General features: G+C 62.8%; 2 protein-coding genes across 2 annotated transcripts in view; both read left to right on the top strand.

Annotated features, from left to right (window-relative positions):
* Positions 1 to 21218, top strand: part of KNDC1 (kinase non-catalytic C-lobe domain containing 1) — a 56548-nt gene extending 35330 nt beyond the window's left edge. The window contains exons 14-30 of the mRNA XM_061182675.1: positions 27 to 757; positions 1018 to 1162; positions 1583 to 1683; positions 2441 to 2793; positions 10626 to 10719; positions 10807 to 10904; positions 11089 to 11309; positions 12898 to 13011; positions 13657 to 13804; positions 13878 to 14057; positions 14568 to 14774; positions 15189 to 15271; positions 15489 to 15639; positions 18531 to 18653; positions 18735 to 18794; positions 19540 to 19697; positions 20932 to 21218. Of these exons, the coding sequence (XP_061038658.1) occupies positions 27 to 757; positions 1018 to 1162; positions 1583 to 1683; positions 2441 to 2793; positions 10626 to 10719; positions 10807 to 10904; positions 11089 to 11309; positions 12898 to 13011; positions 13657 to 13804; positions 13878 to 14057; positions 14568 to 14774; positions 15189 to 15271; positions 15489 to 15639; positions 18531 to 18653; positions 18735 to 18794; positions 19540 to 19697; positions 20932 to 21163 (3199 nt within the window). The 3' untranslated portion in view covers positions 21164 to 21218. The remainder of the gene's footprint in view (positions 1 to 26; positions 758 to 1017; positions 1163 to 1582; positions 1684 to 2440; positions 2794 to 10625; positions 10720 to 10806; positions 10905 to 11088; positions 11310 to 12897; positions 13012 to 13656; positions 13805 to 13877; positions 14058 to 14567; positions 14775 to 15188; positions 15272 to 15488; positions 15640 to 18530; positions 18654 to 18734; positions 18795 to 19539; positions 19698 to 20931) is intronic.
* A 5162-nt stretch (positions 21219 to 26380) lies between these two features.
* UTF1 (undifferentiated embryonic cell transcription factor 1) lies at positions 26381 to 27537 on the top strand. The gene is made up of 2 exons (XM_061191649.1): positions 26381 to 26936; positions 27050 to 27537. Exons 1-2 carry the CDS (start codon positions 26381 to 26383, stop codon positions 27535 to 27537), a joined length of 1044 nt encoding a protein of 347 aa, XP_061047632.1.
* Positions 27538 to 27814: the final 277 nt, after the last annotated feature.

The raw sequence follows: 27814 nt of genomic DNA, 5'->3' as shown, positions 1-27814 counted from the left end.
GAACTCTCTCTCCTCTCTGCTTGCAGGGACACCCTCGCCCTGACCTCGGGGCCGGCTGAGAGGCCTGAGGAGAGGAGAGGCCGGCTTGACAGGGAGGGTGATGGGAAGCAGGCTCCTGAGGCCCATGGAGCGGCCACCGGCCTGAAGACGCCTGACCAGCCAGCACCCGGTTCCCCAGAGCCCCTCAGAGAGTCAGCGCCAAGAGACTCAGCCCAGGGCTGCCCCAGCCCCCCAGCCCTTGCCCCGGCCACCCCACTGGAAGGGGCTTCACTGGTGATGCCCAAATCTCCAGCCCCGGCCCCCCCCATGACAACACAGATGCCAGCCCCGGAGCGAGGGCCGAAGGAACCCATCCCAACTGCAGCTGCTTGTGGAGGCCTCGGGCCCCGCCCCCCCGGGCCCACCGCAGCCCCCCACAGTCCTTGCCACCCAGCCAAGCCGCCCAGGAGCAGGGCCACCCAGGGCCCAGGCCAGGAGCCTGAGGGCCCCCTGTCAGCCCCACGGAGCCCCTCATCGGCCACAGGGAGTCCCGACGGCCCCGGGGGAGCCCCTGTCAGGGAGTGGGATGACCGGGCCCCAGAAGGTCACCCGGAGTGGCCGTACCCAGCAGACCACAAGCTCTGTCCGTCCAGCGTGGATGCCTCACCCCTCCCACAGGGGACAGCCTGCCCATCGCTGCAGGAGGCCACACGCCTCATCCAGGAAGAGTTTGCCTTTGACGGCTACCTGGATCACGGGCTGGAGGCTCTGATCATGGGTATCACGGGGCCACGGGGGCCCAAGGACCAGGGACAGGCCCGGGGGGAGCCGTGCGCTGGGGGAGGTCACCACAGGAGGGCCCCCCACCCTCCCGTCTCTGCACAAAGGGCAGAGCCCCCAGGGGTCGGCCAGCAGAGGAAGCCAGCTGCACCCCGCCCCCCGCTGTGCTCTCCGCCTCCGCCAGCTCCCGAGACCAGGGGAACCCAGAAAACTGCTCATACATTTTAACTCACCCCTGTGGTTTTTTTGCAAACTCAGGGGAGTATATTTACGCCTTGAAAGACCTCACCTATGCCACTTTCTGTGGGGCCATATCGGAGAAGTTCTGTGACCTCTACTGGGGGGAGAGGTTGCTGCAGAGTCTTTTCAGAGTGGTGAATGGGAGGACGTCGCCCTCCGAGAAGTGAGAGCCCCTCCTCGTGGCCTCCCCACCCCCGCTGTGCCCCGAGGGCCCTCCTCCTGCCCCCGCGTCCCGCTCATCACCCTCCCCAGAGCGGCCGCCTGCTGGGCCCCCCTTTCCCAGCCCGAGGCCCACTCCGCTTCCAAAGCTCTCCCTTCAGGCGAGCACTTCTCTTGGCAGGAAGGGGGCTTGTGGGGTCACATCACTGGGGGAGCCATCGAAGGACCCCAAGAGACGGACGGCCAGAAAGTCCTCTGCTAAAGGGCCCGTGTCTGTAACGTCTGTGGCCTGTGGCCAGGCCGTCCTGGAGGTCTGGGGGGGGGGGCGGGGGGGGCTCGGTCACCGACACCCCCGCTTCGCTCCCAGGGGAAGCCTGAGGGAGGGTCCCGGGGGTGCCTGCAGTGTCCTCCGTTCTGATGGCAGCACTTCCGAGGAGGCTGGGTCACAGCCCGAGGGCGGCGGTGGGACCAGCGCTCCGAGCACCTGCTCACCGTCCGGCAAAAGGCCCTCACATCTCGGAGCGGGTGAGACAGAGGGCTGTGGCTTGAGACCCTCCACAGCTGGATCTTCTCCACCCTTGGGGCCAGGTTACCCTGTGTCTCTCCAGGGTCCCAAGGGCAGGGCCCGTCCTCCTCTGGGGGGGTCTGTACTGCGAAGGGGGGCATTCTCCCCAGGCCACCAGGTGGGCAGCAAGGGCAGGGGCTGGGGCCAGCAGCTTGGTGATGGGGGGTTCTGCATCTTTCTTGGAAACGTGCCATTTAAAGACCCTGAGGCGTATCTTCCTAGATCCGTAGCCAGGACTCCCTGATAACTGAAATCTTTGCAATTTCCCCAAATCCGGTCTGCGTGGGACATGGCTTTGGGGGCCATGTCCTTTAGGTTGTGTGACTACAGTCACACACAGGATGGCAGTGAGAGCCCCCCGTACCGTGTGCACGCTTGGGAAGTTGGAAAGCAAAATGGAGATGCCCAGAGAGCAGCTCATGACCAGCTGGGACCCTTGGTTCCTGGGGGACTCTCTGCTTTGTCTGTTTACGGACAGTTCAAAGTTCCCTCGGGTCTCTGCCACAACTCTGCCCTGCATGGCAGCCCATCTGGGAGGGGACTGAGGACCCTGAGGGCCCTTTGCGGATCCTCTAGAGCGGAGGTCCGAGGGGCCTCCTGCCCCCTACTCGGGACCTGTCGCCTCTCTGTAATCAGGGGCAGATTCTCCCCTGGGAAGATTCTCCCCCGGGAACCCACGTTGCCGCGTGTGACCCGCCCCCCCCTTCCCCTGTCCAGGGAAGGAGAAGCCGGGCGTGGACTCAGACGAGCTCTCACGGAGCAACTTTGAGGTGGGGTTTCGGCCTCAGAAGTCGGTAAAAGCTGGCAGAGAGCAGCAGCCCCAGGCAGGAGAGGCCCGGCAGCAGGGCGGGGGCCTGGCTGGGGGCTCTGAGGCAGCGGCCCGGCTAGCCCGGCCCCTGGAGGGCGGCCCGTCCGTGAGCCCAGGCCCAGGAGGCTTGCAGAGCTGCAGCCCCGGCTGGTGCAGCGCCTTCTACGAGGCCGACTGCTTCAGCGCTGACGTGCACCGCTACGTGAAGGAGCTGGCGAGGCAGAAGGCCGCCGGGTGCCCCGCCGCCAATGCCCAGAGCCCGGTGAGTCTGGGGCTCCTGTTCACCGCTGGAGGGGAGGATGCTCGGCCCCAGGGCGCCGTGGGGCGTGAGGACGGGTTCACGCTGGAGCTCCCGGGTACCTCGGGTGACAGAAGGGCCCCCGTGTCTCCCACCCCTGGTGCCGTTGGTCACCAGCAGCCACCACGCTGGTCTGGGCCCCTCCCTGCGTGTCCTCCCAGGGGGGTTGTGCTCATCTGCATGCGTCCCCCACATCTGGGAAAGGAAATGGCTTTTCTCTCTTTCGGCTCTTGGCCACCAGGGGACATTTGGCAGGAGGTTACCTCACCCTGGGGACCACAGTCGGGTTTGGGCATCAAGGTCAACCCTCAGGCAGCATCAAGAGATGAAAAGCAGCACAGAAGCACCTGGCCCGTGGCGGTCAACTCGGGGCAGGCCCCAGGGGGCGTCTCTGGTGGGCAGCGCACTCTGTGTGCCGCCCCGGCTCAGGGGCAGCCTGGGCTCCTCCCGGGTCAGCAGGGCGAGGGGACGCCCTAGGCTGGAGAGTGTCCAGGCCTGGCCGGCCCGTGTGCAGGGCAGCCCCCCAGAGTTCTGCACCCACGCTTGCTGCCCGTGCCATTGGGGGTCTGCCCCCCAGTGACCAGGAGCCCTGACCTGGACTGCAGCCCCACTCCTGAGTGGCCAAGAACTCAGGCCTGACCTGGGCTGCATCCTTCCCCCCGTGACCAGGGGCTCCCACTTGGGCCACAGCCACATGGGGCCCGGGCCCCAGGGTAGCATACAGGAGGGAGCTGTCAGTGGCCTGGCGTCCCACTCCCGCCCCCGGCCTCACCATCTGCAGCCTCCGAGCCGTGAGCCCCAGGAGCTGCATCTCCACTCGTTTCAGCACCGTCCGAACCTTCTTGCTTGGTTGCTCAGTCCCGAGCTAGAAGGAGACCTGCGTGCCTCGGGCCTGGAGCACCGGGCACAGGCCTGTGCTCTGGGGAATCGCGCTGCTCCCTCCGGGCTTCCTTGAAGCCGGGCCCCGAATGTGCCTGGCGTCGTGCACTGGGGGAGTGGGGGGCTGCAAGGGCTCAGGCCTCCCGTGGGCACTGGTGAGGAGGCCAGCTGGCACGGCAGACGTCCACCAAACGCCCACCCGTGCGGCATCCAGGTTGGGGAAGCCCGATGTCTCTGTGTCAGAGCCCAGAGCTGTGACCAGGAGAGGGTGGCCCCCGGCCCCCATACCGACCCGTGAGCCCCGGCCTCCTTCCTCCCACTCCAGTGCCCTTTCTTTGTTGTGCGTTTGTGCACAGCGCGGCTCACTCGGAGGTACTAAGTGTCCCGGTCCCCGTCCCCAGCGGCGAGTGCCAGCGTGGCGGGGCGCCACTGCTCCGCCCGCTGTCACAGAAAAGGAGGCTGGGGAGGCGGGGGGGAGGGGCAGTGAAGGGACTCGCAGGCTGACGAGAGGCCAGAGTGCAGCATCAGTGATGGGGCGGCGCTCACGACAACCCCGAGACGAGTGCAGGCCTCGCTGCCGAGTATGGAGCAGGTCCTCCCAAAGTGGAGCCGCTCTGACACTGAGGGGCACGAGGAGCCCGGGCCTCGGCCGGCAGCAAGGGGCACGAGGAGCCCGGGCCTCGGCCGGCAGCAAGGGGCCCGTGGACACAGCGTTTGCTGTGAGGTGGCTACAAGAGGTGGTGGAGAACCCAGTGTGCACCCAGAGAGCTCCTAGTTGTCAGCTGAGAGCGCCTGGAAGCAGTGAGTACACCTAGTGCCCGCGTCTTGGTTTCTAATGCCATTCTCAATCAGAGGAACCAGGGCTCCTCGGAGAAATGGCTGATCTTGGGACCGGGACAAAAAAAAATAGGAGCCGGGAGCATCTCTGGTGCCCGAAAGTAAGGAAATGATCAAGAAGACAATGAAGAGGGTGTGTCGAGGTCACAGGAACCAGCTGGAGTGGTGGGAGCTATAAAGGAAGTAACGCAGCCTTGGGCTCTGACCCAGAGTGCAGAATATCCGCGCATCCACACTGACACAGACGGCTGAACTAAACAGGGAGAGACGGCCCTTTTCACAGAGAGAAAACCCCATCTAAAAATTCATACGGGATCCCAAGTGGACCCCAACAGCCAAAATAATCGTGAAAAGGAACAAAGCTGGAGGATTCACACTTCTGATTTCAAAACTTACTGCAAAGCTACTGTAACCAAAGCAGTGTGGGACAGGCACAGAGACAGACGTATAGACCAATGAAATAGAATAGAGAGCCCAGGAATAAACTATCACACATATAAGGGTGCTGTGACCGTTCAACAAGGAAGGACAGTCTTTTCAATAAATGAAGCTGGGAAAGCCGGATAACCCATGCAAAAAACCGAACCAGGACCTGTACCTTACACCATATACAAATATTAACTAGAAAACCAAAGACCCAAACATGAGAGCTAAAACTATAAAACTCTTAGAAGAAAACATAAGGGAAAGCTTCATGACGTTGGATTTAGCAATGCTTTCTTGGATGTGATGCCAAAAGCACAGGCAACAAAAGTAAAAAGCAAATTGGACTCCAAAGTTAAAACCTTTTGTGCATCAAAGGACACCATCAACAGAGTGAAAAGGCAACCTATGGAATGGAAGAAAATATTTGTAAACCATCTATCTGATAAGAGGTTAATATCAAGAATATTTGAAGAACTGATGAACTCAACAATAACAAAACAAACAACTTGATTAAAACACGAGTGAAGGACTTGAATAGATTTGTACAAAGAAAATATACGAATGGCCAAAAAGCACATGAAAAGATGCTCAATGCCATTGGTCGTCAGGGAAAAGCAAGTCAGAGCCACAGTGAGCGACCACTTTACACCCATTAGGATGGCTATTAATACAAGATTGTTTTAAAAAGCAGAAAACAACAGCCATCGGTGAGGATGTGGAGAAATCAGAATCTTTGTGCACGTTGGTGGGAATGTAAAATAGTGCAGCCACTGTGGGAAACAGTATGGCAATGCCTCAAAAAATTTAAACATAGAATTCCCACGTAAGCCAGCAGTTCAGAGTCTGAATATACACCCAAAAGAATTGAAAGCAGGGACCCAAATAGATATTTGTGCACCTGTGTTCATAGCAGCGTTATTCACAACAGCCAAAAGGTGGAAACACCCCAAGTGTGCATGAATGGAAGAATGGGTTAGCGACATGCGGTCCATCCACACAAAGGATATTATTCAGCCTTAAAGCAGAAGGAAATTCTGGCACTTGCTGCAACATCAACAAACCTTAAGGACATTATTCTAAGGGAAATAAGCCAGTTCAAAAAGACAAATACTGTATGATTCCACTTATAGGAGGTCCCTGGAATAGTCAAAGTCAACCAGGGGCTGGGGAGCTGGTGCTTAATGGGCACAGAGTTTCAGTTTGGGAAGATGAAAAACGTCCGGAGATGATGGTGGTGATGGCTGCACAACGGTGTGAATGAATGTACCTAATGCCACTGAGCTGCCCAATGAGAAATGGTTAAAATGGTAAATTTTATGTTATGTATATTTTGTCACGATTAAGAAATTTCAAAATAAAAAAAATTTTAATGAGTCGGGAACAAAAAAGTAGGGAGGGGTGAGCACTGGGGACTTGAGGGTTGAAACGAACTTGCAGACGTCACTGTAGCTGAATCTAAATAGAGAAGGGACTCTGGGGGTCCCTGATCCCTGGTGGGCTTCCTGTGGCCCCCCCCAACCCCGAGCCCAGGTGTCTACAGCGTCCCACCAGCAGCACTGTGGTGTCACCCTGACCTCAGCTGGACCACAGCACGGGACCCCTGCTGACCAGGGCTGGCAAGTGGCAGAGCTGGGAGCCCACGTCCCCCGGGAGCAGCCGCCAGCCCCAGGGAGGTCGGGGCCCCTTCAGAGGCAGCTCCACACGGACTTGCCCACAGCCTCCTCTCAACAGTGCTGGGCAGGGTGGGGGGCTGGTCCTCGTGTGTCCTGTGAAGGCACGGGTCACGTCCTCTGACATCACAGGTCGCCCCTCTGACATCACAGGTCATGTCCTCTGACATCAAAAGTTACATCCTCTGGCGTCACAGGTCACAACCTCTGATGTCACAGGTCACGCTCGCTGGCAGCATCACGTCCTCGTGGACCCCTGTGGGCAGGCAGCCCCATCATCAGCCTGTGTCATGTTCAGGGCCGTGGAGGGTGGTGCCAGTGGGTCCACTGTGCAGGTGCCTGGTTAGGGCCGAGGGGCCTGTCCTCGATCCCATGCTGTCCTGGGGTGGCTGCTCCCTGGAGGGAGACATGCCCACAGGTGAGCCCCGGGTGCCCCCCTGCATCGCACATCGATGGTCCTTGAAGGTGGACGCTGAGACCAGCCCAGGTCCCAGATCTGCTGGGCCAGCATCAGTTCTTATTTGCTCGTGATCCCGTGGTTGGGACGAGGCTCCCACACGGGGTCCCACCGTCGCTCTGCGGGCGGCTCACGTGGGGGACAATCCGCAGGGGGTGAGGTGGGATGGGAAACGCCGGAGGGTGACCAGTGACCATGTTTCTCCCTTTCTCCTGCTCACCTGGGAAGGCGTGTCTCCTGGAACCTGAGTACATGCAGGTGAGTGCCCTGTGCCCTCCTCTGCCTCGCGGGCGGGCTGGGCGACCCCGGCCACAGTTCCACACTCTCTTTGAGACCCGCTGTGTCTCTTTCAAACAGGGGCCTCAGGAAAACACAAAAGGCATAAAACAGCTAGTGGACATGTTTCACATTTGCTGCCCAAAAAGAGAGTGCGCGTACAACAGGCCAGGCGCTGGGGTGGGCGGGGCAGCTGGAGGGCAAGCGGGCGGCTCCGCCCATCGCTGACCACACGGCAGCGTCTCTCCCCCCGGCGCCGCCGTGGGGGTGGGCGCAGCCATGGCCCTGGCCGTGATTTCGTGTGTCCAGCACTGCGGGCACCCCCCAGGCCAAGGGAGCCAGTCTGACACCCGCGCACCTTGCAGCCGACACAGGCGTTGCTCCCAGCGTTTAGGTGGATGGCGCTGATTCCGGTTCACCCCTCCTTTCTCTTTGTCTCTGATATCTGGTCTTCCACCTTCCTTCTGGCTATTGTTTTATTTGTTCACTTCTTCATATTTGTCCGCCTCAGGGCCACATAAGTCCAGTAGCCGCTGGGCCCAAACTGCCTCAGATTATCCTCATTTATCTGTCCAGTGAACTGATGCTCTTTTAATTCTATGAGAACCACCCTTGGTCGGGTTAGGCCGGGAGGAAATACCTAAACTCAACTGATGCTGAGTATTTCATTTAGACCTGCCAGGCTGACTCAGCCTGGGGGCCATGCTTGCCTGTGCGCCTGCCGGGCTGTGGCCATGGGGGTGACACCAGCTCACACCAACCGCCCTGTGAATCTTGGTTCGTGTAGATTTATCCTTAAAATCAGTCAAAACGGTCCTTTTCTAAGAGTCAGTCTGCAGTTCAGTGATGAGAGAAGTGCTGCTGACAGACTTCACGCTTTATAAGCCAAGGTGATGGAGGCACTGACGGCGGCCCCCGCCATGCCCGCAAGCCCCTGCTGGGGAGTTTTCTCAAGTCAGCATCTGGGCAGTGGCCCGAGGGTGAAGGGCTGGACCTGAGCTGTGCCCTGGAACGCAGGCCGGGGTCCCTGCCACCGTCCTCGGGAAGCCAGGGCCACCACGAAGCAGGCATGGGGGAAGGGGTGCCGTGCAGACCCTTGGGCCTCACCGAGACAATGCCAGGCAGCAGAGGCCGATGGCACGGGGCCACCTCGCCTACTGCCGAGCCCCGACCGGCACCATCCAAAAGGACGTGCTCCGCGATGGGACGTTCCAGACCCGCACGGTCCATGGGGCTGCACCGGCCCGTGTGGCCACTGAGCACTTGAGGTGTGGCCCACGTGGCTGAGGAATTAGCTTTTCATTTAACACTTGAGCCACCGCGTATGGCCTGTGGCTCTGTGCTGGGGGTGCAGGTCCTGCACGCGGGTCGTGATGCCCTTCTGCCCCATCTTCCCCCCACTCCCACGACCGTGCCCGGGGCTGGCCAGCTGTCACACGGGGACTGGATGGGGCTCAGGCTGTGTGACGAGCCCGAGCTCTCCTCCGAGGCACGTCCAGGAAAGTGACGTCTCGCCAGCTGTGGGGCAGCTCCTGGCGACCTCTAGCAGGGCCTCCCGCTGTGAGACGTCCACCCCACAGGCTGCACACGGCTGAGCTGGAGGAGGAGCCAGAGGTCTTGAGGGACCTGGTTTAACTGCTGAGATTCCGCAGAGGGACGAGGTGTTGTGTTCAGGCCGCAACACCTCCCCCGCCCCAGGCACGGCCCCTGCTCCCCAGCTGCCCCGGCCCGGAGGTCCCACCCCCCGTGGGGCTGTCTACGACCGTCGTTAAAACACTAGCACATGGAAAACGACAGCCACGTGAACCACCAGTTTTCAGTGAAACCACCAGATAGAAGGGATTCAGGTGTTTAAAGAAAAGTGCCACCTGCACTTGTTATTCCACAGAACTGTTCAGAAATAGATGCTCTCGACAAAGCTAAGTCCATTGCTGTAGGACGATGAGATGGGGGAACGTTGTCTGGACTGGATGTGGTCAGACTCCCCACAATGAATGCCCAGGTGCTCGGCTGTCAGGGTAGAGCTCCTGCAAGTACGGCCGACTCAGGACCTGGGGGCCACCTTGATCCTCTTGTTAACAGCAAGTGGATTCCCCAGGGGTCTGAGCGGTCCCCTGGCCTCTGCCCCCAGCCCAGCCCCTCTCTGTGGCCTGTCCTCACAGTCCCAGTGGAAGACCCACCAGAACCCAAGGGCCAGCTCACAGGGACCCCCAAGCCTTCCCAGAGCCCACTCCTGCCCCAGAATCATGGGCTCCCTCCCCACCTTGAAGGGGACAGTCCGGCCCCCAGGGCTTCCCTCCCCCCTTGTGAGAGGAGAACATGCAGATCCTGCAGGAAGGGGCTGGGACCCGTCGTGGTGCTGGGCACACGAAGCAGAACTGGGGCCTGCGAGTCTTGGTCTCACTTCCCTCGTGGAGACCTGGCCTGGCTGAAGCCCCCGCTGTCTTTGGGTTTCTGGACGGAAGCACCAAGTGGGCAGCGGGGGCTCAAGGGGGCCTACATGGTGGGCTCGGGGGTGGGACAGTCTTGACGGGTCAAATGGGGTCTGCGACGCTGGGCGTGTCCAAACCTCATGTTCAAAGCAGGGTGGCCGAGCGCATGGCGGGCTCGGGAGGCCCCCTGGCCCACAGGGGGTAGGCTCGGGCTGCACCGCAACGGGGGTCCTGAGGGGCAGAGGCCAAGCGTGGGGTGGGGGCCTCAGGGGGTGTGCCTGGGGCCACAGAGAGGCCTCTCAGGACCACACGTGCCCGTGAGGACAGCCACCGCCTGCTGCGTGGACCTGCCCTGAAGACCCCACCGGAGGCCAGTCCCCAGGACCAGAGAAAGCACAGGAGGCGTGCACCCAGGTCCCCCTGGCCCCCAGCAGTGGGCGTGCTGCCTGGATATCCCACTGGAAGGCAGGCCCTCCGTGGCCCGGACCCACTGGCAGCAGACGTGCCCTACCCCGCTCTGCCCACCTTTCCTCCTGGGTGGCTGGTGGGGGCAGGCGACCTGGGGGCGGTAGGAGAGGCTGACGCTCACCGCTGCCTCACACATTTGGCCTCGTTTTTTAAGCGAGTCCATCGCATCTGGTTCTTTCCAGTTAGTTTACTGAGACATTTGCTAACCCGTCTGGATGTCCGGTTCCATTGACCAGACGCAGACGTCCCTTCTCTCGCCCGAAGGCCAGCCTCGGGGTCCTGCGTGCAAACCTGCTTCCCCTGAACTGCCGAGGGGTGGGCGCCTGGGGCTCACGGCTCTTTCCTCTCCAGGAGCTGGAGCAGCAGCTCATGATAGAGAAGAGAAACTTCCGGAAAACCCTCAAGTTCTACCAGAAGCTCTTACAGAAGGAGAAGCGGAACAAAGGTAGCCTTGCTGGACGTGGGCCGGGGCCGGGGCCGGGGCCGGGGCTGGGGCTGGGGGCCGCTTTGGGCTGACTCTGCCCGCCCTCAGGCTCCGAGGTGAAGACCATGTTGTCCAAACTGAAAGGGCAGCTGGAAGAGATGAGGTCCAAGGTGCAGTTCCTCGGGCTGGTCAAGAAGTACCTACAGGCAAGGCCCCTGCTCCCCCCCCTCCAGAGGCCTGGCGCTCGCAGGGCTCCTCCCGCTAAAACCTTGGAAATCGGTCCCTGTGAAAGCATACCCACCCGTGAGAGGCCACCCCCTCCCCGCCCCCAGGTCAGGGGCAGGGTGACCCGGCAGCAGGTCAACCTGACAGTGGTGACTCGCGCCCCAGGTCATGTACGCGGAGCGGTGGGGCCTGGAGCCCTGCGCCCTGCCCGTGCTCGTGAACATCGCGGCCGCCCACTGCGACACGCTGGACTTCAGCCCCCTGGACGAGTCCTCTTCCCTCATCTTCTACAACGCCAGCAAGCACCCGCGTGACGGCCGGCAGAGGAAGGCCCGCGTCCTGCAGGCCGGCACGCCGCTGGGGCTCATGGCCTACCTCTACTCCAGGTGCAGCGGGGAGGAAGGGTGTCTCTGTGCCCCCCCAGGCCTTCGGAGACAAAAGCAGGGAGGAAACAAATAGGCCCCGCGGTGGGGGGCAGGGGGTGAAAGAGGTGGGAACTCTCGCCTGCCCTCATCTGAGACGGGTTTGCACTTTTTATTGAGAAAGTTCCCTTTAAGTTGCCTTGTGTTGGCTTCCACTGGCCTCCAGGTCCTTGGCTGAGTGGCCTCAGAGCCACGGGCCCTGCTGGACCCGCACCTGTGGACCCAGGCGTCTGGGTCAGGTGTGCAGGGGGCGCTTTGAAGGAGAGCCCAGGAATGCGGCCGCCGTGACTAACAGCCCGGCGGGTTTCTGAATCTGAACGCAGCCGGGAGCCTCAGGGGCACCTGGACCCCGTCCACTTTCCTAAGTCAGACACCCCATAATTAACGTTGGGCTCCCCGGGGCTGTGGTGGGGTTGGCCCCAGCCAGCTTTCTGCAGCAGTTCTGGGCATCAGCGGGGCTTAGGCTCGCGGGATCCCCTAATAATGCAGGTGCGCGGGCTCACCTACCGCGGGAAGGGCCAGGCCCCTCCGCCCAGGGTCACAGGGGCCCCCGGGCCACACCCGACCCTGCCATCCCTCCGTCCGCCCCGCCAGCTCCACCTGGCTCTCAGGCACAGGGCGGCCCTCTCCCGGGCCCCATCAGGGTTGGGGACAGACCTCCTCCCAGACGAGGGTGGAGGCCTCACCCCAGTGTTGACTTTTAGGGACTCATGACACCACTTCGGAGCCCCTGGGGTCTTCAGCTGGAGGCTGTGGTGACCCCAGACTGCTGGCTCTTGGCAGCCAGTGGGGAGCAGGGGCCCTCCCGGGGCAGCTGCCTCTCCCCGCTCCCCGGCCCGTTCCCCCGAGGTGGGCTGACTGGGGCTCCTGCTGGCGGGGCTCCAGGCTGCCCCTCAGACTCGGGCCTCCTCTGCAACGTGGGACGTCACACGCCGCCACAGACACTGTGCTTTCCAGGAGACGCACGTGCGCGCATGCGTGCGTGCCGGTATCACAGGGCGTGCTGTGCGTCCTGTGTGAGCACAGCATCTCCGAGGGGGCATGGGCTTATCCCTGCAGACCCCGCGGGTGTCCCCTCTGCGGGGTGCTGAACCCGGGCTGCCTAGTCCCCGGCCTGAGCCAGGCCGCAACGTCCCAGGCAGAGGCTCCCTCATTCCTGGACCCCCACCTCTTTCTCACTCCCCTGGCTCCCTGGGGCACCCCGAGGTGGGGGGACCCTCCCCGAGGGGCGAGGACCCTCGCGCCCTCAGCTGCCTGTTTCCTAACACAGTGATTTCCGGCTGGGGCTGGGCCACTGCTCTGGCTCAGCTTTCTGAATCGTTTCTAAAAGAAGACACAGTGAGGGCCTTAAAAACGGACGTTACAAAAGTCCTCAGACTCGCAACATTCAGGAATTTCTCACGTGATCAGTGCTCCCCCCACTTATTTCTGAGCGGCGCTCCTGCTGGCCTCCCTCCTGGCAAGGGGCTCACGCGCACACGCACCCACCCCGGGACCGCGGGGCTGGGGGCGCCGGGCCGCGTCCTGGCGGCTGACTGCCCCCTCCCCACAGCGACGCCTTCCTGGAGGGCTACGTGCAGCAGTTCCTGTATACCTTCCGGTACTTCTGCAGCCCCCACGACTTCCTGCACTTCCTGCTGGACCGTATCAGCAGCACCTTGTCCAGGTACCCGCGGACCCTGACGAGGACGAGGCCAGAGCCGCCGGGAAGGCCCAGGCGAGGGCAGAGGACGGGAGCGGGGACCCCGATGCCCGTGGTGGGGGGAGGAGGAGGGGGAGGCAGAGGGCAGGGGCTGGGACAGGTGGGAAGACGGTGAGTGCCAGGCCCCCCCCGTGGGCTGGGGAGGGCAGCTGGGGGGCAGGGAGGGTCCCGCGGGCCTCAGCCGGCAGGTGGGGTCAACAAGGGAAGGGGTGGTCGGCAGTGCTGGACGTACTCTGGCCCTCTGAGCTGGCCTTTCCTCGCCCCCCAGACTCCGCACAAGCCCAGGCCAGGAGCCCCGGGAGGGGAGGGACTCACGGGAGACCCCAGCCCCCTGCTTCCCCACACGCAGAGCCGGGCTCCCGCCCTGCCTCTCGGGACGCCTTCCAGCCCCTGGGTGCCGGCTGTGAGGGTGGCAGGGGCTCCAGGACGGGCACCAGGTTGGGGGGGGGGCGCCGCTGCCCCGCCCCCGTCACCAGGTGGGCGGGCTTGGTGGGGCTGAAGTGCCGCGAAGACAGAGCCGCGCTCAGACCCCACGCACCCGCTGGCTTGGGTGTGACGCCAGGCGGGCGCGGGGGGACCTGCGTGGCTCAGGCCTCCATCTGCCCCCAGGGCCCACCAGGATCCCACCTCCACCTCCTCCAAGATCTACAGGCGCAGCTTCTGCCTTCTGCAGGCCTGGCTGGAGGACTGCTACGCCGTGGACTTCAGGAGGGACGCCGGGCTCCTGGGGAGGCTCCAGGACTACCTCGCCTCCCAGGTGAGGGCGCGGCGCGGGGAGCGGGGCCACCGCCCCTCTGGAGCAGCGGGCGACCCCGCTTGCTTCTGCCCAGATCCTGCCCCTGGACGGCTCCGCAGAGCCCCTGCTGGGCCTCCTGGAGGTGGGCACCGAGCGGCGGGCTGAGGGCGCCCCGCGCAGCACAGACCTGCAGGACCCCAAGGAGGCGGAGGACGCCGCCAGGCCCCTCAACGCCCTGTGGAAGAGGCTCTCAGAGGACGGCGTCTCCCGGAAGGTGCGGCCTTTCCCAGGGAGCCAGCGTGGGGACACCGCCTACACAGGCACACACACGCACACGCTTGTGCTCATGTGCACACACACGCGTGCCCTGGTACACACGCACACGGACAGGCACACGTGCACAAACGTGCACGCGCCCCCCGTGTTGCCGGTCCTGGGCACCAGGCCTCTGGGCCTGGCACTCCCTGCCCCCTGGCCCTGGACAAGGACAGCAGAGGGCCGGCCAGGGGCTCAGAGCACCCCGCCTCCCTGACTGGGGCCAAGGCGGGGCTGGGAAATGGCCCGGGACGGGAGCAGGGTTGAGGGGACCTCACCGTGATACGTGCAGACAGCCCCATCCACGAAATGACCAGGACAGGCGTCCTCAAGCCAGCATGGCCGCGGGCGGGAGGGATTTGCCCTGTGGCTCTAGCTGAGCCAGGCTGCGAGGTCCTGGGCCTAGGCCCTCCCCACCCCGCCCTAACCTGGAGGGGACCCTCCGAGGCTTGGCCTTCCTGCCCTGCAGAGCTTCCCCTGGCGGCTGTCCCGGGGCAACGGGCTGGCGCTGCCCCACCACAAGGAGCGCCAGTACAGCATCGCATCCGCCCTACCCAAGCCCTGCTTCTTCGAGGACTTCTATGGCCCCTACGCCAGGGCCGGCGAGAAGGGGCCCTACTTCCTGACCGAGTACAGCACCCACCAGCTCTTCAGCCAGCTGACGCTGTTGCAGCAGGTGAGGGCAGGGGCTGACGCTGCGGCAGCGGGTAAGGGGGTGGGCGCTGAAGGCCCTCAACAAGAGGGCGCCAGGTGCACAGGCCCCACGAGGTCCCACAGGGCACACACACCCCCCCCCCCGCATGCTGGAGTGTGCCCTGCCCTGCGGGCCGGGCCGGGGGCCGTGTGTGCTAGGCCCTCCCTCCTGGAACTGGGCGCCCAGCCCCCAGGTGCCCCTTCCCAGGCCCCCCGGCATCCTGGGCCCCCATTACTTGGCAGGTGACAGCAGGGACAGGGACCCAGCGACCCCTCCTCCCCACCACTGTTGTCTGGGTAGACGTGCGGAGTCCCTGGGGGCCCAGCCCTGTGACTGCAGATGCCCCCCCACCCCGGCCCTGGCGCTGCCTGACCTCTGCGTCCTTGTCCCCGGCAGGAGTTGTTTCAAAAGTGCCACCCCGTCCACTTCTTAAACTCTCGGGCCCTGGGCGTCACGGACAAAAGTGTGGCCGTCCCCAAGTGAGTGTCCGGCGTGGGTGTCAGAGAAGCCTGGGATGTGGGGTTGGCCGGAGGGTCTTGGGGCCTCACCCACGTGTCTCCTGGACACTCCCAGCAGAAGGGCAATGCCCGTGGTGCTCAGCTGGACCACCGCCTCGCAGGGCCCGTCCCGCCAGCCCCCTGGGCCCTGAGCGCCACCCCGGGTCCTGGCTGGGACGTGCACCCGCGTCTCTTGCAGAGCCAGCTCCTCCGAGTCTCTGTCGGCCAAAACCTGCAGCTTATTTCTGCCCAGTTACGTCCAGGACAAGTACCTGTTACAGCTTTTAAGAAGCGCAGACGACGTCAGCACCTGGGTGGCCGCCGAAATCGTGACCAGCCACACCTCCAAGGTCGGTGCCCTCAGCTCTGGCCCCAGCGCAGAGTCGGGGCTACTGGCAGCAAGGGCACCTCCCTGGGAGACCCCGTCTGCTGGGGGTGCACGGCGGCTCCAGGCCCACCCAGGCCTGTCCCCGCGGCGCAGACACGCAGACTTCAGATAGGCACACCCCCGCTCACAGCTGGACGCGGCGCCACACACATGCCGACACGTGCGGTGTCCTTCCCGCCCTCATACCCACAGCCCCCGCGTGCTCCCACACTCCTCCTGCCTCGGTCGCGACCCAGGGCTGGGAACTGACCCGCTGGCCTGAGCTCTCGTGGCCACTGTCACAACAGCATGGGTGCACGTGTGTCCTCGGCCAGTTTGTGGAACAAATGAAACACTGGTCAGTGGTCCCATCAAGGTGAGGCTCCTCTGGGTCCCACAGGCCTCGGCCTGGACCGACCCACCTGCTTCAGGGCCAGCACCTCCCTCAGGTCCCACCCAGCCAGGAGGGGCAGCGGGTGGGCCTAGTGCCCCAGAGTCTGCCCAGCGAGCACCCCGCTGCCAAGGCCTCCGACGTCCTTCCACCTGAGGCCAGACGCAGGTGGGGGTCACAGGGTCCTGCCCGTAGGACGTGGCCACGTGGAGGAACCGGTGGGGACCATGGGGATCCTGCTGTGTCACACGGCTCCTTCCCGCGGGTGCACGCCCACCGCCTCCCAGGCCCAAAGAATCAGCTCCCCAGGCATGAGCCCCTGGAGGGGGCTGAGCACGAAGGGGGAGCTCGGGGCGGGGGACCCTGTTCTGTCCCAGGAGCTTCCCCAGAGCCCACCGCGGCCACCACCTCCCCGTGAGACGGTGAAGCCCGGACGTGCCCGTTCCGGCATTAAGAGCCTCTGCAATGTGTCTTTCCTTTCCCAGTATTCCTCTGTGTCCCCCAAGCCCCTAGGGGCAACCCCAAGGCCCGTGAACAAACGCAGAGTTTTCCACTCTTTCCCCTTTTCGGGAGAATTTTCTTTAAGGGTTTATCAGCTGACAGATTGACCCGTCCTCACTTCTGCCAGGATGTGGCCTGGTCCCCCTCCCCCACCCGGTTTGTTCCAATCCACGATGTTATCATGAGTGACATCAAAGTGCAGCTTCCCCCGATCAGGGGCATCACACGGGGCCTGGGTGCTCCAGCTTCCCAGGGGACCTCGGCTACCAGGGAGTCCTCAACCCAGAGCCTCTGCAGCTGCCCCGCCCACAGGTCACCACAAAGGGGCGCCGGCATCCCCAGGCCGCAGGACGGAACGGTCTTCAGACCCACCTGAGACTCACACGGGGTCAGCGCCTGGCGGGAAGGAACTGCTGTTGCAGTGACCAAACTCTCCCCATTGCGTGAACGGCTCCCCCGTCCCTGTGAGCAGAGGTTGGAGGGAGGACTGTTCACGGGGCAGTGCCGCCTCAGCAGGGACAGGACAGCGCAGGGACCGAGGGGAGAAAGTGCCAGGAGTTCTCAGGAAGCCATGTGGGCACCTTCGGCAAACATGCTGATCAAGTTCTGAAATACGCGTTGTTCCACATATTGGGTGTCACTCACTATGCTGTCAGAACAACCCGGGAGACTGACTTCTACATTCATAAACTCTGGTCTCAGAAAAATTTGTCAAAACTCAAATGTTGAGCCGGAGAATGTAACGGAAAGCTAATAAAAGCCCTCAGTGATAACAGTGCATTCCTTCCAGATCACATCCCGGGGTGGGGGGGGGGGGTGAGACAGTGGAAACACAAGGTCAAGAAGAAAAGGAAACAGTGTAAAGTTTCTCACCTTCAAGAAAAGCTTCCCTTTTTGTAGATGAATAATGGTGGGACTGAAAGCAAATCAGGACTCTGGCTTCATCAGGCAGGTGTAAAAGTGACGGAACAGGACAGCCAAGAGAAGGAAGCAACCTAATATCCGTCGATGGACCAATGGATGAACAACGTGGTCCACCATCCACCCTGTGAAAATATTCAGCCCTATGAGGGAACCAGATGGTGACACAGGCCACAACGGCTGAGCCTGGAGAGCGGGACGCCGGTCACAAGAGCAGACCCACTGTGTGACTTGACCGGTACGAGGCTCAACGGTGAGGGAACAGCTCTGCCTGGACGGGCTGGAAATCGCCTACTTTGCATCCATCTGAACCTATGAAGAAAATAATGAGGTGTCAACGTAAGAAGCAGGAGTGGGTAGATGTTTTTCAAGATCCTTTAAGAGGCACTCAAGCCAGACAGCTGGGAGGCGACGGTGCTGAGTGACCCCCAGGACCCGTCCTGTGACCAAGACAAGGGTGTCTGGTTGGGACCCGCAGGCGATGTTCCCACCTGAAGGATGTCCCTGGCCGTGGCGACAGTCCACAGGGTGAGGCAGCTCTGAAATGAGGGGTCAGCCGAACTCTCCAGAATCTTCTGGAAGTTGCTGGAACTGTGTAAAATCCACACACTAACTGTGGGGCTGTGAGCCAGGCCCCTCGGGTCTGCTCGGAGAGGAGAATCCCACTGGGGCAGCAGGGGCTGCCGTGGGGTGTTCCCATCAAATCTGGTGAATCTGCCCTGCCGACCAGCGACCCCTGAGGCGCTGCAACCCCGTCCCGCCGTGGACTCGGCCGGGCGGACGAGAAGCTGAAATCAGCTCCCCGTTTGCCTCTGGACACCTCGGCTCCATCTCCCCAAGTGGGGGTGCCCTTCCTGCTCCCCCCATTTGTCCTGAGCAGAGATTTGCCCCGGGAGAGAAGTGAGATGGACTTTGCACACCTTTGTGCCTTGTTTTCTGGGCCCCCGACCCCCTCCCCTGCACGGAGGTGGGCACACCGCCCTGCGCCCCGACGCTGGCCCCTGTGCCCCGGTCCCTCGTCTGAGCCGGAGGACGCTGAGTGTCTTGTTCTCTGGTTCCAGCTGCAGGTGAACCTGCTCTCCAAGTTTCTGCTGATTGCGAAGTCGTGCTACGTGCAGAGGAACTTCGCAACAGCTATGCAGATCCTGGGCGGCCTGGAGCACCCGGCCGTGCGGCAGTCCCCCGTGAGTCCCCGGGGGGCCGGCTGCAGCCACGCCGCGGGCACAGGCAGGGCTGTAGGAGCTTCACCTGTGCTTTTATTTTAGGCCTGGAGAATTCTACCCGCAAAGATAGCAGAGGTCATGGAGGAGCTGAAAGCCGTGGAGGTACCCCTTTGCGTGAGCTCCCGGCAGCTCCCGTCCCGGGGGAGGGGGGGATCGCCCGGCAGATCCTGCATCGTGGCGCCCACCTCACGGCCCCCTCAGAATCGTGCGTGGCCCCCCCCATCTCCCCCGGGACCTCGGCCGCTCACCTGGGCAGATGTGGCAGGGTTGCTCCAGGGCCGTGATTCCAGCCTAGGGTGCAGGTACCCTGAGGCCCTGCCTGAGCTTGGCCGACCTACCTGCCTCCTGGCCGCCCCTCATGAGATCCTAAACGAGGACACACCCTCTGGATGAGGGGCATTTCCCAGACTGAGGAGGCGGGAGCGGCCTGCAGCCGACCCCAGACGCAGCGCTCTGCCGGTGGGGGGACTGCTGTGTGTCCTCGGTTGCCACCACACCCAGGGGTCCCTGCGGCCGGCCAGCCCGGCTCTCAGTCTAATTTGGGCAGTGGGGTCACCTGGCTCTTTTCTGGAAAGGAATTTGCCACCAGCAGCAGGAAGCGCACGGCTTTCTGGTGGGGGTCAGTGTTCCTTTTGTGTCTGCAAGCTTTAGACATCTGGACTTTCCCCAACCCAAGAGCCAAGGTACATTTTGGACTGGCTGATAAATCGGGGTGCTGTAGCCCCCATGCAGCAGGAATACAGGCGCCAGCTGGGACTGGCTGGGCTGAGCCGGCCCCTGCTGGGCACCTGGGCTGACCTCTCACCTGTCGTCCCCCCCCCCGCCCACGCCCCTGGCTGGGCCCCAGGTCTTCCTGAAGAGCGACAGCCTGTGTCTGATGGAAGGACGGCGCTTCAGGGCCCAGCCCACCCTGCCCTCAGCCCACCTCCTGGCCATGCACATCCAGCAGCTGGAGACAGGGGGCTTCACCATGACCAACGGGGCCCACAGGTGGAGCAAGCTCAGGTGAGGGATCCACAGGTGAGCAAGCCAGGTGGGGGACCCACAGGTGAGACAAACCAGGTGAGGGGTCCACAAGTGAATAAGCCAGGTGAGGGGCCCACAGGTGAGCAAGCCAGGTGCGGGGCCCACAGGTGAAACAAACCAGGTGAGGGACCCACAGGTGAATAAGCCAGGTGAGGGGCCCACAGGTGAGCAAGCCAGGTGAGGGGCCCACAGGTGAATAAGCCAGGTGACGGGCCCACAGTTGCAACAAGCCATGTGGGGGACCCACAGGTAGAACAAGCCAGGTAAGGGGCCCGAAGGTGAGTAAGCCAAGTGAGGGGGCCCACAGGTGAAAGGAACCAGGTGAGGGGCCCACAGGTGAACAAGCCAGGTGAGGGGCCACCCCCATCTCTCCTGTTCCTCTGAGACCTGGGCCGCCTTGCCCCTCACCCAGCCCTCACCCCAGCCCAGGCCTCCACACCCTCTCCCCTGGGTGACCTCCAGCCACCTCCTTCTCCACAAACAAGGGGTAAACAATTCGCACAGTCCGGCGTCCACGGCCCCAAACACTGCCCCAAGGTTGCCGTGACCTCCCTTCCTATTGGGAGATCCAGGCGCACCCAGAACGCCACCTCTGTGCAACCACCCTCCCTGACCCCCCGAGCCACGTCTCCCCTCTCCCTGCCTCTGCTGTCCCCCTTGGGGCCCCTCCGTAAAGCTGTCCGGAGGACTCAGTCAGTCCCCACCGTTCAACTGCCCGGCACACCTGCGGACCCACCTGGGAGGAGCAGACTGGGGGGCTGTTGGTGCCGACCACCGCCATGTGACCCTGCCAGGGACTCAGACACTCCCAGCCAAAGGCGATCGTTGCTCCTTTTGGCCTCGGAAGGTGCAGGGGTGCCCTCGGAAGCCCACCCTGGGGCCGGCCGCTCCTTAGGAGCTCCCGGCCCACGTCCCTCCGCAGCGCCCCAGGCCCGCGGTGCCTCTCAGGACAGTGCCAGCCTGTCTCCAGGGAGACCCTCCCCCCACGACCTTTCACCCCACTCCATCCTCTCCCCCCTTCATCGTCCACATGGCAGTCAGGTGGAGGCCGGTCAGGCCTCCTCAGGGTCAAGGGCGGACCGGTCCCTCGGAGTCTGGACTTTGATGCGGCCTGGTTGGGACAGTGCCTGACGGCAGGCTGGGAACCCACTGGCTGCAGACGCTGCCCCCGTGACTTGTGCAAACTCACATTTCGTTTCTTCCCCCAACACAGAAACATCGCCAAAGTGGCGAGCCAGGTCCACGCGTTCCAGGAGAACCCCTACACGTTCGCCCCCGACCCCAAGCTGCAGTCCCACCTCAAGCAGAGAATCGCCCGATTCAGCGGGGCCGACATCTCCATTCTGGCCGAGGACAGCAGGGCTGGCTCCCACCAGGTGGCCAGCGAGAAGCACTCCAAGAAGATTCAGGACAAGCTGCGGAGAATGAAAGCCACGTTCCAATAGCGCAGGACAGCGGGTCTGGGTGTGGAGTCCACACCGAGGACAGGCCTGGGGTGGAAGGGGCCGTGCCTGCTGTGTCAGACAGGGACCCCCACGGCCCAGGAGGGGCACCGGGGCGGGAGCATGGGCTCAGACCCAGACCCGAGAGACGGCGCCAGGAGAGGCTGAGGGGGGTTTCTAGGAGAATTTTAAAATTAAATTTAAAGATTTAAAATTTAAACCAAAATAGGGTAAGTAAGCTCCCCAGGAGCCGAACACCCATTTATATTTCTCAAAGATAAACAGCTTTCACCCAATTGTCTGGCCATTCAGCCCCCAGAAACCCCGCACCCCAGCACCCAGCTCAGGCTTTAAACCCAGGTGCCCACTGAGCAGTGTTCCCGCGACTCTGGTCTATGTCTGCCCAAAAACGAAGGGCCAAGACTGACCTCTGACCCCCCTGCCAACCACAGATTCCAGGGGGTTCTGAAACCTTCCCTTTGGGCCCGAGGCTTCCCGGGGGCCCAAGCCCCACCCTGGGCTCACAGTTCCTCCCTGCCGGACCTCCCCCTCCTCCAGCCCCAACCCCTGGCTGCTCACCCAGTCCCAGGTGCGGGTGCCAGAGCCTCGCAGCCCTTCCCGCCAAGAGGACCGGCCTCGCCTCCGTCCCAGCCCGGCCTCCTGCTGCCGGAGAGTGCCTCATGGCTCCACACTGGCAGCCCCCAAGTGCCCCGTGGCCCCTGTGCCCACCGCCCCACCACTGAGAGCACTTCCTGGTGGGGCAGGCACACCTGGGCCGAGGCTCTGCTTCCAAAGTATGCAGGACTCAGCAGCTCCAAAGCAGAGACACAGCCTCAGGGGCCCTGAGAGCTTCCCTCTGCCCTACCTGGGGGCCTGGGGGCTGTAGGGCCATGGCCGGGTCCCCCCCTTCTTCAGCAGCCATGCATGTGATGCACACACCCACGCCTAGCTCCCGAGGCCGGCTGTCACCAGCGCTTTCTGATGAGGAAATGAAGTCTGCGGCCTCGGTGGTACCAAGCTCTTCCCCAGGGCTGTTTCCAAACCGCGCTCGGCCAGGGGCATGGGACCAGGACAGCACGTCACACCTCCACAACAGGGAGGCCAGAGCCCTGGCACCATCCCAGGCACCAACGTTTTTACGTTGCAAATAGCTGTAAGACCCAAGACTGTTCTTTTAAGTTTTAGAATTAGTGATTCTTTAGCGCAGCTGCTCGTGGTATTTCTAGGAAAACCATTACCTGTGATAAAACACTGAATTTCTATTGTCAAGATGTGTTTTCCCACATATATTCATTTGCGACATCTACGTCCCGCTTTCGTGGAACATAAGAGGCACTCCTGGCCCTGCAAACGTGGCTTTTATATGAGAATTTGGTTCTGCAGATCAACTCCTACATTTTCAGGATTTGAATTCAACAAAGATAGCGCCACAAAGCCTGAAATGAAGTTAGCATCCAGCGCAAATAAACATTCCAACTAACGGTTTATCTGGGGGAGTGGCCAGGCTTCGGCTCCAGCACGACTGTCTGCATGTCGCCCTCACGCGCGGCTTAGGTTTCTAAATAAAGTCATTTCTACCAAGATGGCCTCCGCGGGCTCCTGGTGTTTATCTGCTCCGTGGGTCAGGGCGGCTCCTTCGAGCCAGACGAAGACGTCTTCAGGGCTGCTCGTGAAGGCGGGAGGGGACGAGGGGACGAGGAGGCTCAGGCCACGGCGATGTCCTCGGATGGTGCGCAGAGGGCCAAACCCCACCAGGACCAAACCCCACAACCTGGGGCCCACGAGCAGGCAGACTCACCCCGCTGCCCGGGACGTGCCTGCCGCTGGAGGAGGAGACAGCCAGCCTCCCACAGTCGCTGACCTGCCGAGGCCTCCGGGCACCATGGCCCGCGCCTGTCTGCCACAAGCCCTGCCCATCCTGGCGTCTGGCTACCCAGACCTCGTCCGCAGCCCACAGGCCAGACAGCCGGCTCGTCCTCGCCAGGGACAGGCTGGGGCGTGCCCGGGGCGTGGTCACCGCCGGGAAGGGTCCCAGTGGAAGAGCTGAGGGTTGGTGGACACCAACAAAGACGGGGCGATAGTGTTGTGTTACTGTGGCCAGCAGCTGCCGTGGTCGCGTGGCTCTGGAGTCTGGGCCGGGGCGGGGGGTCCTCAGCCACCTTAGAACCACTAGACCCTGGGCCCTCTTCCCCCCGAGACACGAGTAAAGCACCAGGAAGACCGGCTCTCCCTTCACTGCACCGGCTCTGATCACATCAACACGTTTTTCTGAGAACTGACAACCAGCACCCCAGCCAGCCCCCACCCCAACCCCGTGCAGCCCCTCCTACGCTGAATGGAGCCCAGCCCTGCGCACCCAGGCTCTGGGGAGGCCCCCTGCCACAAACGGGGTCCCACTCCCCCACGCCCCGCAGGCTGGGATCAAGCCCAAGGCAGCCCCTGGGCCGGCAACAGCACCTGCCACCTGGAGAAGGCCGGTGGGATCCCGGCAGCCAGGCCATCGCCTGGGACACGGGCTTGGAGTGGCCGGTGGTGCTGGGGTAAGTGGCCGAGGGGCCGGCTGGGTGCTGGCCACACCCCTCCCTGCGGCTTGTGTCCTTCCGGCTGCTGTCTGATACCTGCTTCAAGGACAGCGGGACTTCTCCTGGGACGGGATGGGCTCGAGCTGCCACCTTCCTGCAGCCGCATCTCCTCACTGCCTCTCCCGCTCCCCAGGGGGTGGACCTCAGTGATCGTGGGAAACGCTGTTCTGAAGGGAAACTGAGCTGAAGACAAGAGAACTGCAGTGAGGACCGCACCCCGGTTGGGAGCAGCTTCTCAGACACCAGGCCAGCCCTCTGAGGCTCCTCTGCGCACTCGCTGCGGGGGTGGGACACGAGTAGACAGTTGGAGACGAAGGCACCAGGCCTCCTACCATCGGAGAAAGGATCTCACGGAGCCCAAGGTGCGAGGCGGTCAGGGACCCGAGATACAGGTTGTGCGCGGTCCACTTCCCGGCTGCCACCGCAGGACCTCAGTCACAGCTTCGCTGACGTGTCGGGGGATGGCTCTCTGCTGTGGGGCTGTCTTGAGCCTGCAGGATGTTTCGCAGCATCTCTGATCTCTACCCTCTAGATGCCAGCAGCACCGCCCGCTGCCCCCAGCTGTGACAACCAACAGCTCTCCAGACATCGCCAAATGTCCCCTGGGGAGCAAAACTGCCCCCAGAACCACAGGCCCAGAAGCAGTGACACCCCAATAGCAGCAGCTGCATACTGTACCCAAATCTTGGTTTCCAGATACCATTCAATTCTCCAGGAAAAGGAGACGGCTGATTCCAGGGCTTGAGTGGGGAGAGTACCAGATGAGCCAGGAGCTAGGAAGTGCTAAAAGCGGGGTTTGGGGGTGGGAGGGTAGATCACATCAAAAGGACACAGGACAAGAGGGAAAGAGCTGTGAAGACTCCCCACAGCCAGAGCTGGGCTGTCTGAGCCCCCACGTACGACAGTGATGGGCTGTGACCCAGGAATAGGACAAACGTCCATGAGTCCACCCTGGAGTAAACGGACAACTGAATGAATAAATAAACGGGAAGAACTGGGAGAAACCCAAACAGTACACGTGGTTGCCCCGGGAGGTGTGGCTTGTTACCCCCTCGAGTGTGGGCGGCAGGGGACCTGGTGACTGGCCCCCACTGCAGGGCAGGACAGGAAGAGGGTGACCTGACAGTGGGGAGAGGCAGGCACCACCTTAGCCGGAGATGGGGATCAGCATCATGGCCCCAAGTCTGCCGACGTCATGCATCCTAACACGAACTAATAAGATGGCACATCACCTCTGGGGTCTCGTCCCAGAACCCAGAACCCCACTCTAATCATGAGAAGACAACAGGCAAACCCAAATTGAGGGACACACCACAAAACACCTGACCCGTCTCCTCGAACTGTCAAGGACGTGGAAAACAAGATTTAGAAACGGCCACGGCCCAGGGGAGACTGAAGGGACAGGATGACTAAATGCAGCTCAGCACAGGGATGGGATCCTGGGACAGAAAAGGGACATCAGCAGAAAACCTGGCACAACCCAGTAAGTCTGTGGTTTAGTCAACGCTAACTTCCTAGCTCTGCCAAAGTTCCACGGACAAGTAAGATGTTAGGGACTCTGTGCTGTCTGTGCAACTCGGACACAGAATTATCCCAAACTAAGGAGTTTTATAAAACTCTGTAGCTAGTATACAGAAATACAATTGACTTTTGTTTATTTTTGTATTCAATGACCTTGCTAAGCTCATTTATTAATTCTAATAATGTGCTTGTAGATTTTGTACTTTCCACATATACAACCATCTCATTTGCAAGTGGCGGCTGTATTACTTCTTTCTTTGTTATCTTTATACTTCCTACTCCTTTTTCTTGTCTTATTGCTCTGGCTAGGACTTCTAGAATAAGGTTGAGCAGAAGCCATAATGTTGGGCCTCCTTGTCTTATTCCTAATCTCTCAGGGGGGGTAGAGGCTCAATACTCTGTATTAACCACAATGTTAGCTGTAGCCATTCTTTATCAGAATAAAGAAGTTTCTTTCTGTTAAGTGTGTGTGTGAATTACTACACTATGTCTGACCACTGGCCTGGCTCTTTATCAGATCCAGCAGAAAGCTGCCAGCAGGCAGTGATGAACACTACCTCCTGCACAGACTAAGACCACACTAGGAAGAGGGGGCGGGGAGCAGACCCAGAACACGATTACGTTTACAAACAACATCTAGGGCGCACCAAAGGAAAAAGGAGGAGGCGTGAGGGAGCCTCTGGAACTGGAATGTTCCATGGCTTCATCTGCGCAGCGGTGAAAGGTCATGGCACATGCGTAAAGACGAATCGAACCTTGCGCGCCCAATGCACGTAGCCATATTTGTTTGTACCGCAACTGAGCAGTTTAAGAAGTACACACGGCGGTGGGGAGAGTTCTTCCCCGCTGGGCGGGCGTGGGCAGAGCTTTGCTCCAGGCGCTCAGGGCCTAGGGGCCCAAAGACTGGCCGGGAGACCCAGGCGCCGGAGCAGCCAAGTTGAACTTGGCGCGCGCAGAAGCGGGGCGGGGCGGGGCGGAGCGGTGGGAGGGCCGCCTAGACCCGGCTGGGCTCCGGCGCCCGCTCCGAGCGAGGGCGAACGCGCAGGGCCCACCGAGCGTGTGTGGGCGGCTTCTCCCGGGCCTCGGCCCCGACCCCCGCGCGCCCGCCGGCCCCGGGATGCTGCTCCGGCCCCGGCGGCCGCCCCCGCCCGCGCCGCCGTCGCCCGCCAGCCCGGACTCCGAGCCGCGGCTGGCGGGGGGCGTCCCCGGGACCCCGCCCGCGAGGCCCGCCTCGCCCGGCGCGCTGGCGGCGCCCGCGCCCCCCGGGTCGCCCGCGTCCCCCGGGTCACCCGTATCCCCGGGCTCGGCGCAGCGCACGCCCTGGAGCGCGCGCGAGACGGAGCTGCTGCTAGGCACGCTGCTGCAACCGGCCGTGTGGCGAGCGCTGCTGCTGGACCGCCGCCAGGCGCTGCCCACCTACCGCCGCGTGTCGGCCGCGCTGGCCCGCCAGCAGGTGCGGCGCACGCCCGCGCAGTGCCGCCGCCGCTACAAGTTTCTCAAGGACAAGGTCCGCGATGCGCACGGTCAGCCGCCCGGGCCCTTCGACGCGCAAATCCGCCAGCTCATGGGGCTGCTGGGCGACAACGGGCGCAGACGCGGCCGCCGCCGCTCCCCCGGGCCCGGGCGCCCCCCGCGCGGCCGCCGGCCGGCCCCCGCCGCGCCCGCTGAGCCGGGTAGGTGGGCTGGGGTGGGGGAGGGGCGGGGGCGCCTCGGACCGGGGGGAAGTGGGCTGCGGGCCGGGGGAGGGGCGGGCGCGTCTCACGCGACCACCCGCTCTGCGTTCCAGGCGCCCCACCGCTGCTCGCCGCCCGAGACCCGGACGCGGACCCCGCTTGGACGCTCCGGTTCAGCCCGTCCCCGCCCAAGTCTGTGGACGCGCCCCGCGCCCCCGGCTCCCCGACGGCCGTTTCCACATTCACCCCCGCGCCCGGCCGCCCCGAGGACCCCGAGCCCTTCCGCGCCCCCGGCTCGCCGCCGCCGCCGTCGCCCCCCGGCCCCACCCGGGAAGATCCCGACTCGCCGCCTGGTCGCCCGGAGGACCCCGTGCCCCCGCAGTCCGCGCCGCCGTCGCTGAACGCCGCCCTTCTGCAGACCCTGGGGCACCTGGGCGACATCGTGTCCATCCTGGGCCCGCTGCGTGACCAGCTGCTGACCCTGAACCAGCACGTGGAGCAGCTGCGCGGCTCCTTCGACCAGACCGTGTCCCTGGCCGTGGGCTTCATCCTGGGCAGCGCCGCCGCCGAGCGAGGCGTCCTGGCCGACCCGCGCCAGTGAGGCCCGGCCGCCGCGGTCCTCTCTGCAGGGCCGCCCCTCGGCCCTGATCCCTTCTGCGGCCCTCCCCCACCCCTAACCTAGGTATGGGTTAAATAAAAAGATTGCTTTTTCCGACTTAATCCTATGAGTGTGTGCGGGTCCCGCACTGGGTAGGAACGTAGGGCTGGAGGTCAGGGCGAGGTTAAAATGGCCTCGGGATCCCGGGGAGGGGCCAGGAGGGCTGGGGTGGGCTGGGGTGGGCTGGGGCCCCGTTGGGATGCTGCCCGGTCCTACCTAC

The sequence above is a fragment of the Eubalaena glacialis genome, chromosome 1 (genome assembly GCF_028564815.1).
Source record: "Eubalaena glacialis isolate mEubGla1 chromosome 1, mEubGla1.1.hap2.+ XY, whole genome shotgun sequence".
Classification (NCBI taxonomy): domain Eukaryota; kingdom Metazoa; phylum Chordata; class Mammalia; order Artiodactyla; family Balaenidae; genus Eubalaena; species Eubalaena glacialis.
The sequence above is the reverse complement of the archived record's forward strand: the minus strand, read 5'-3'. Positions and strand labels throughout refer to the sequence as shown.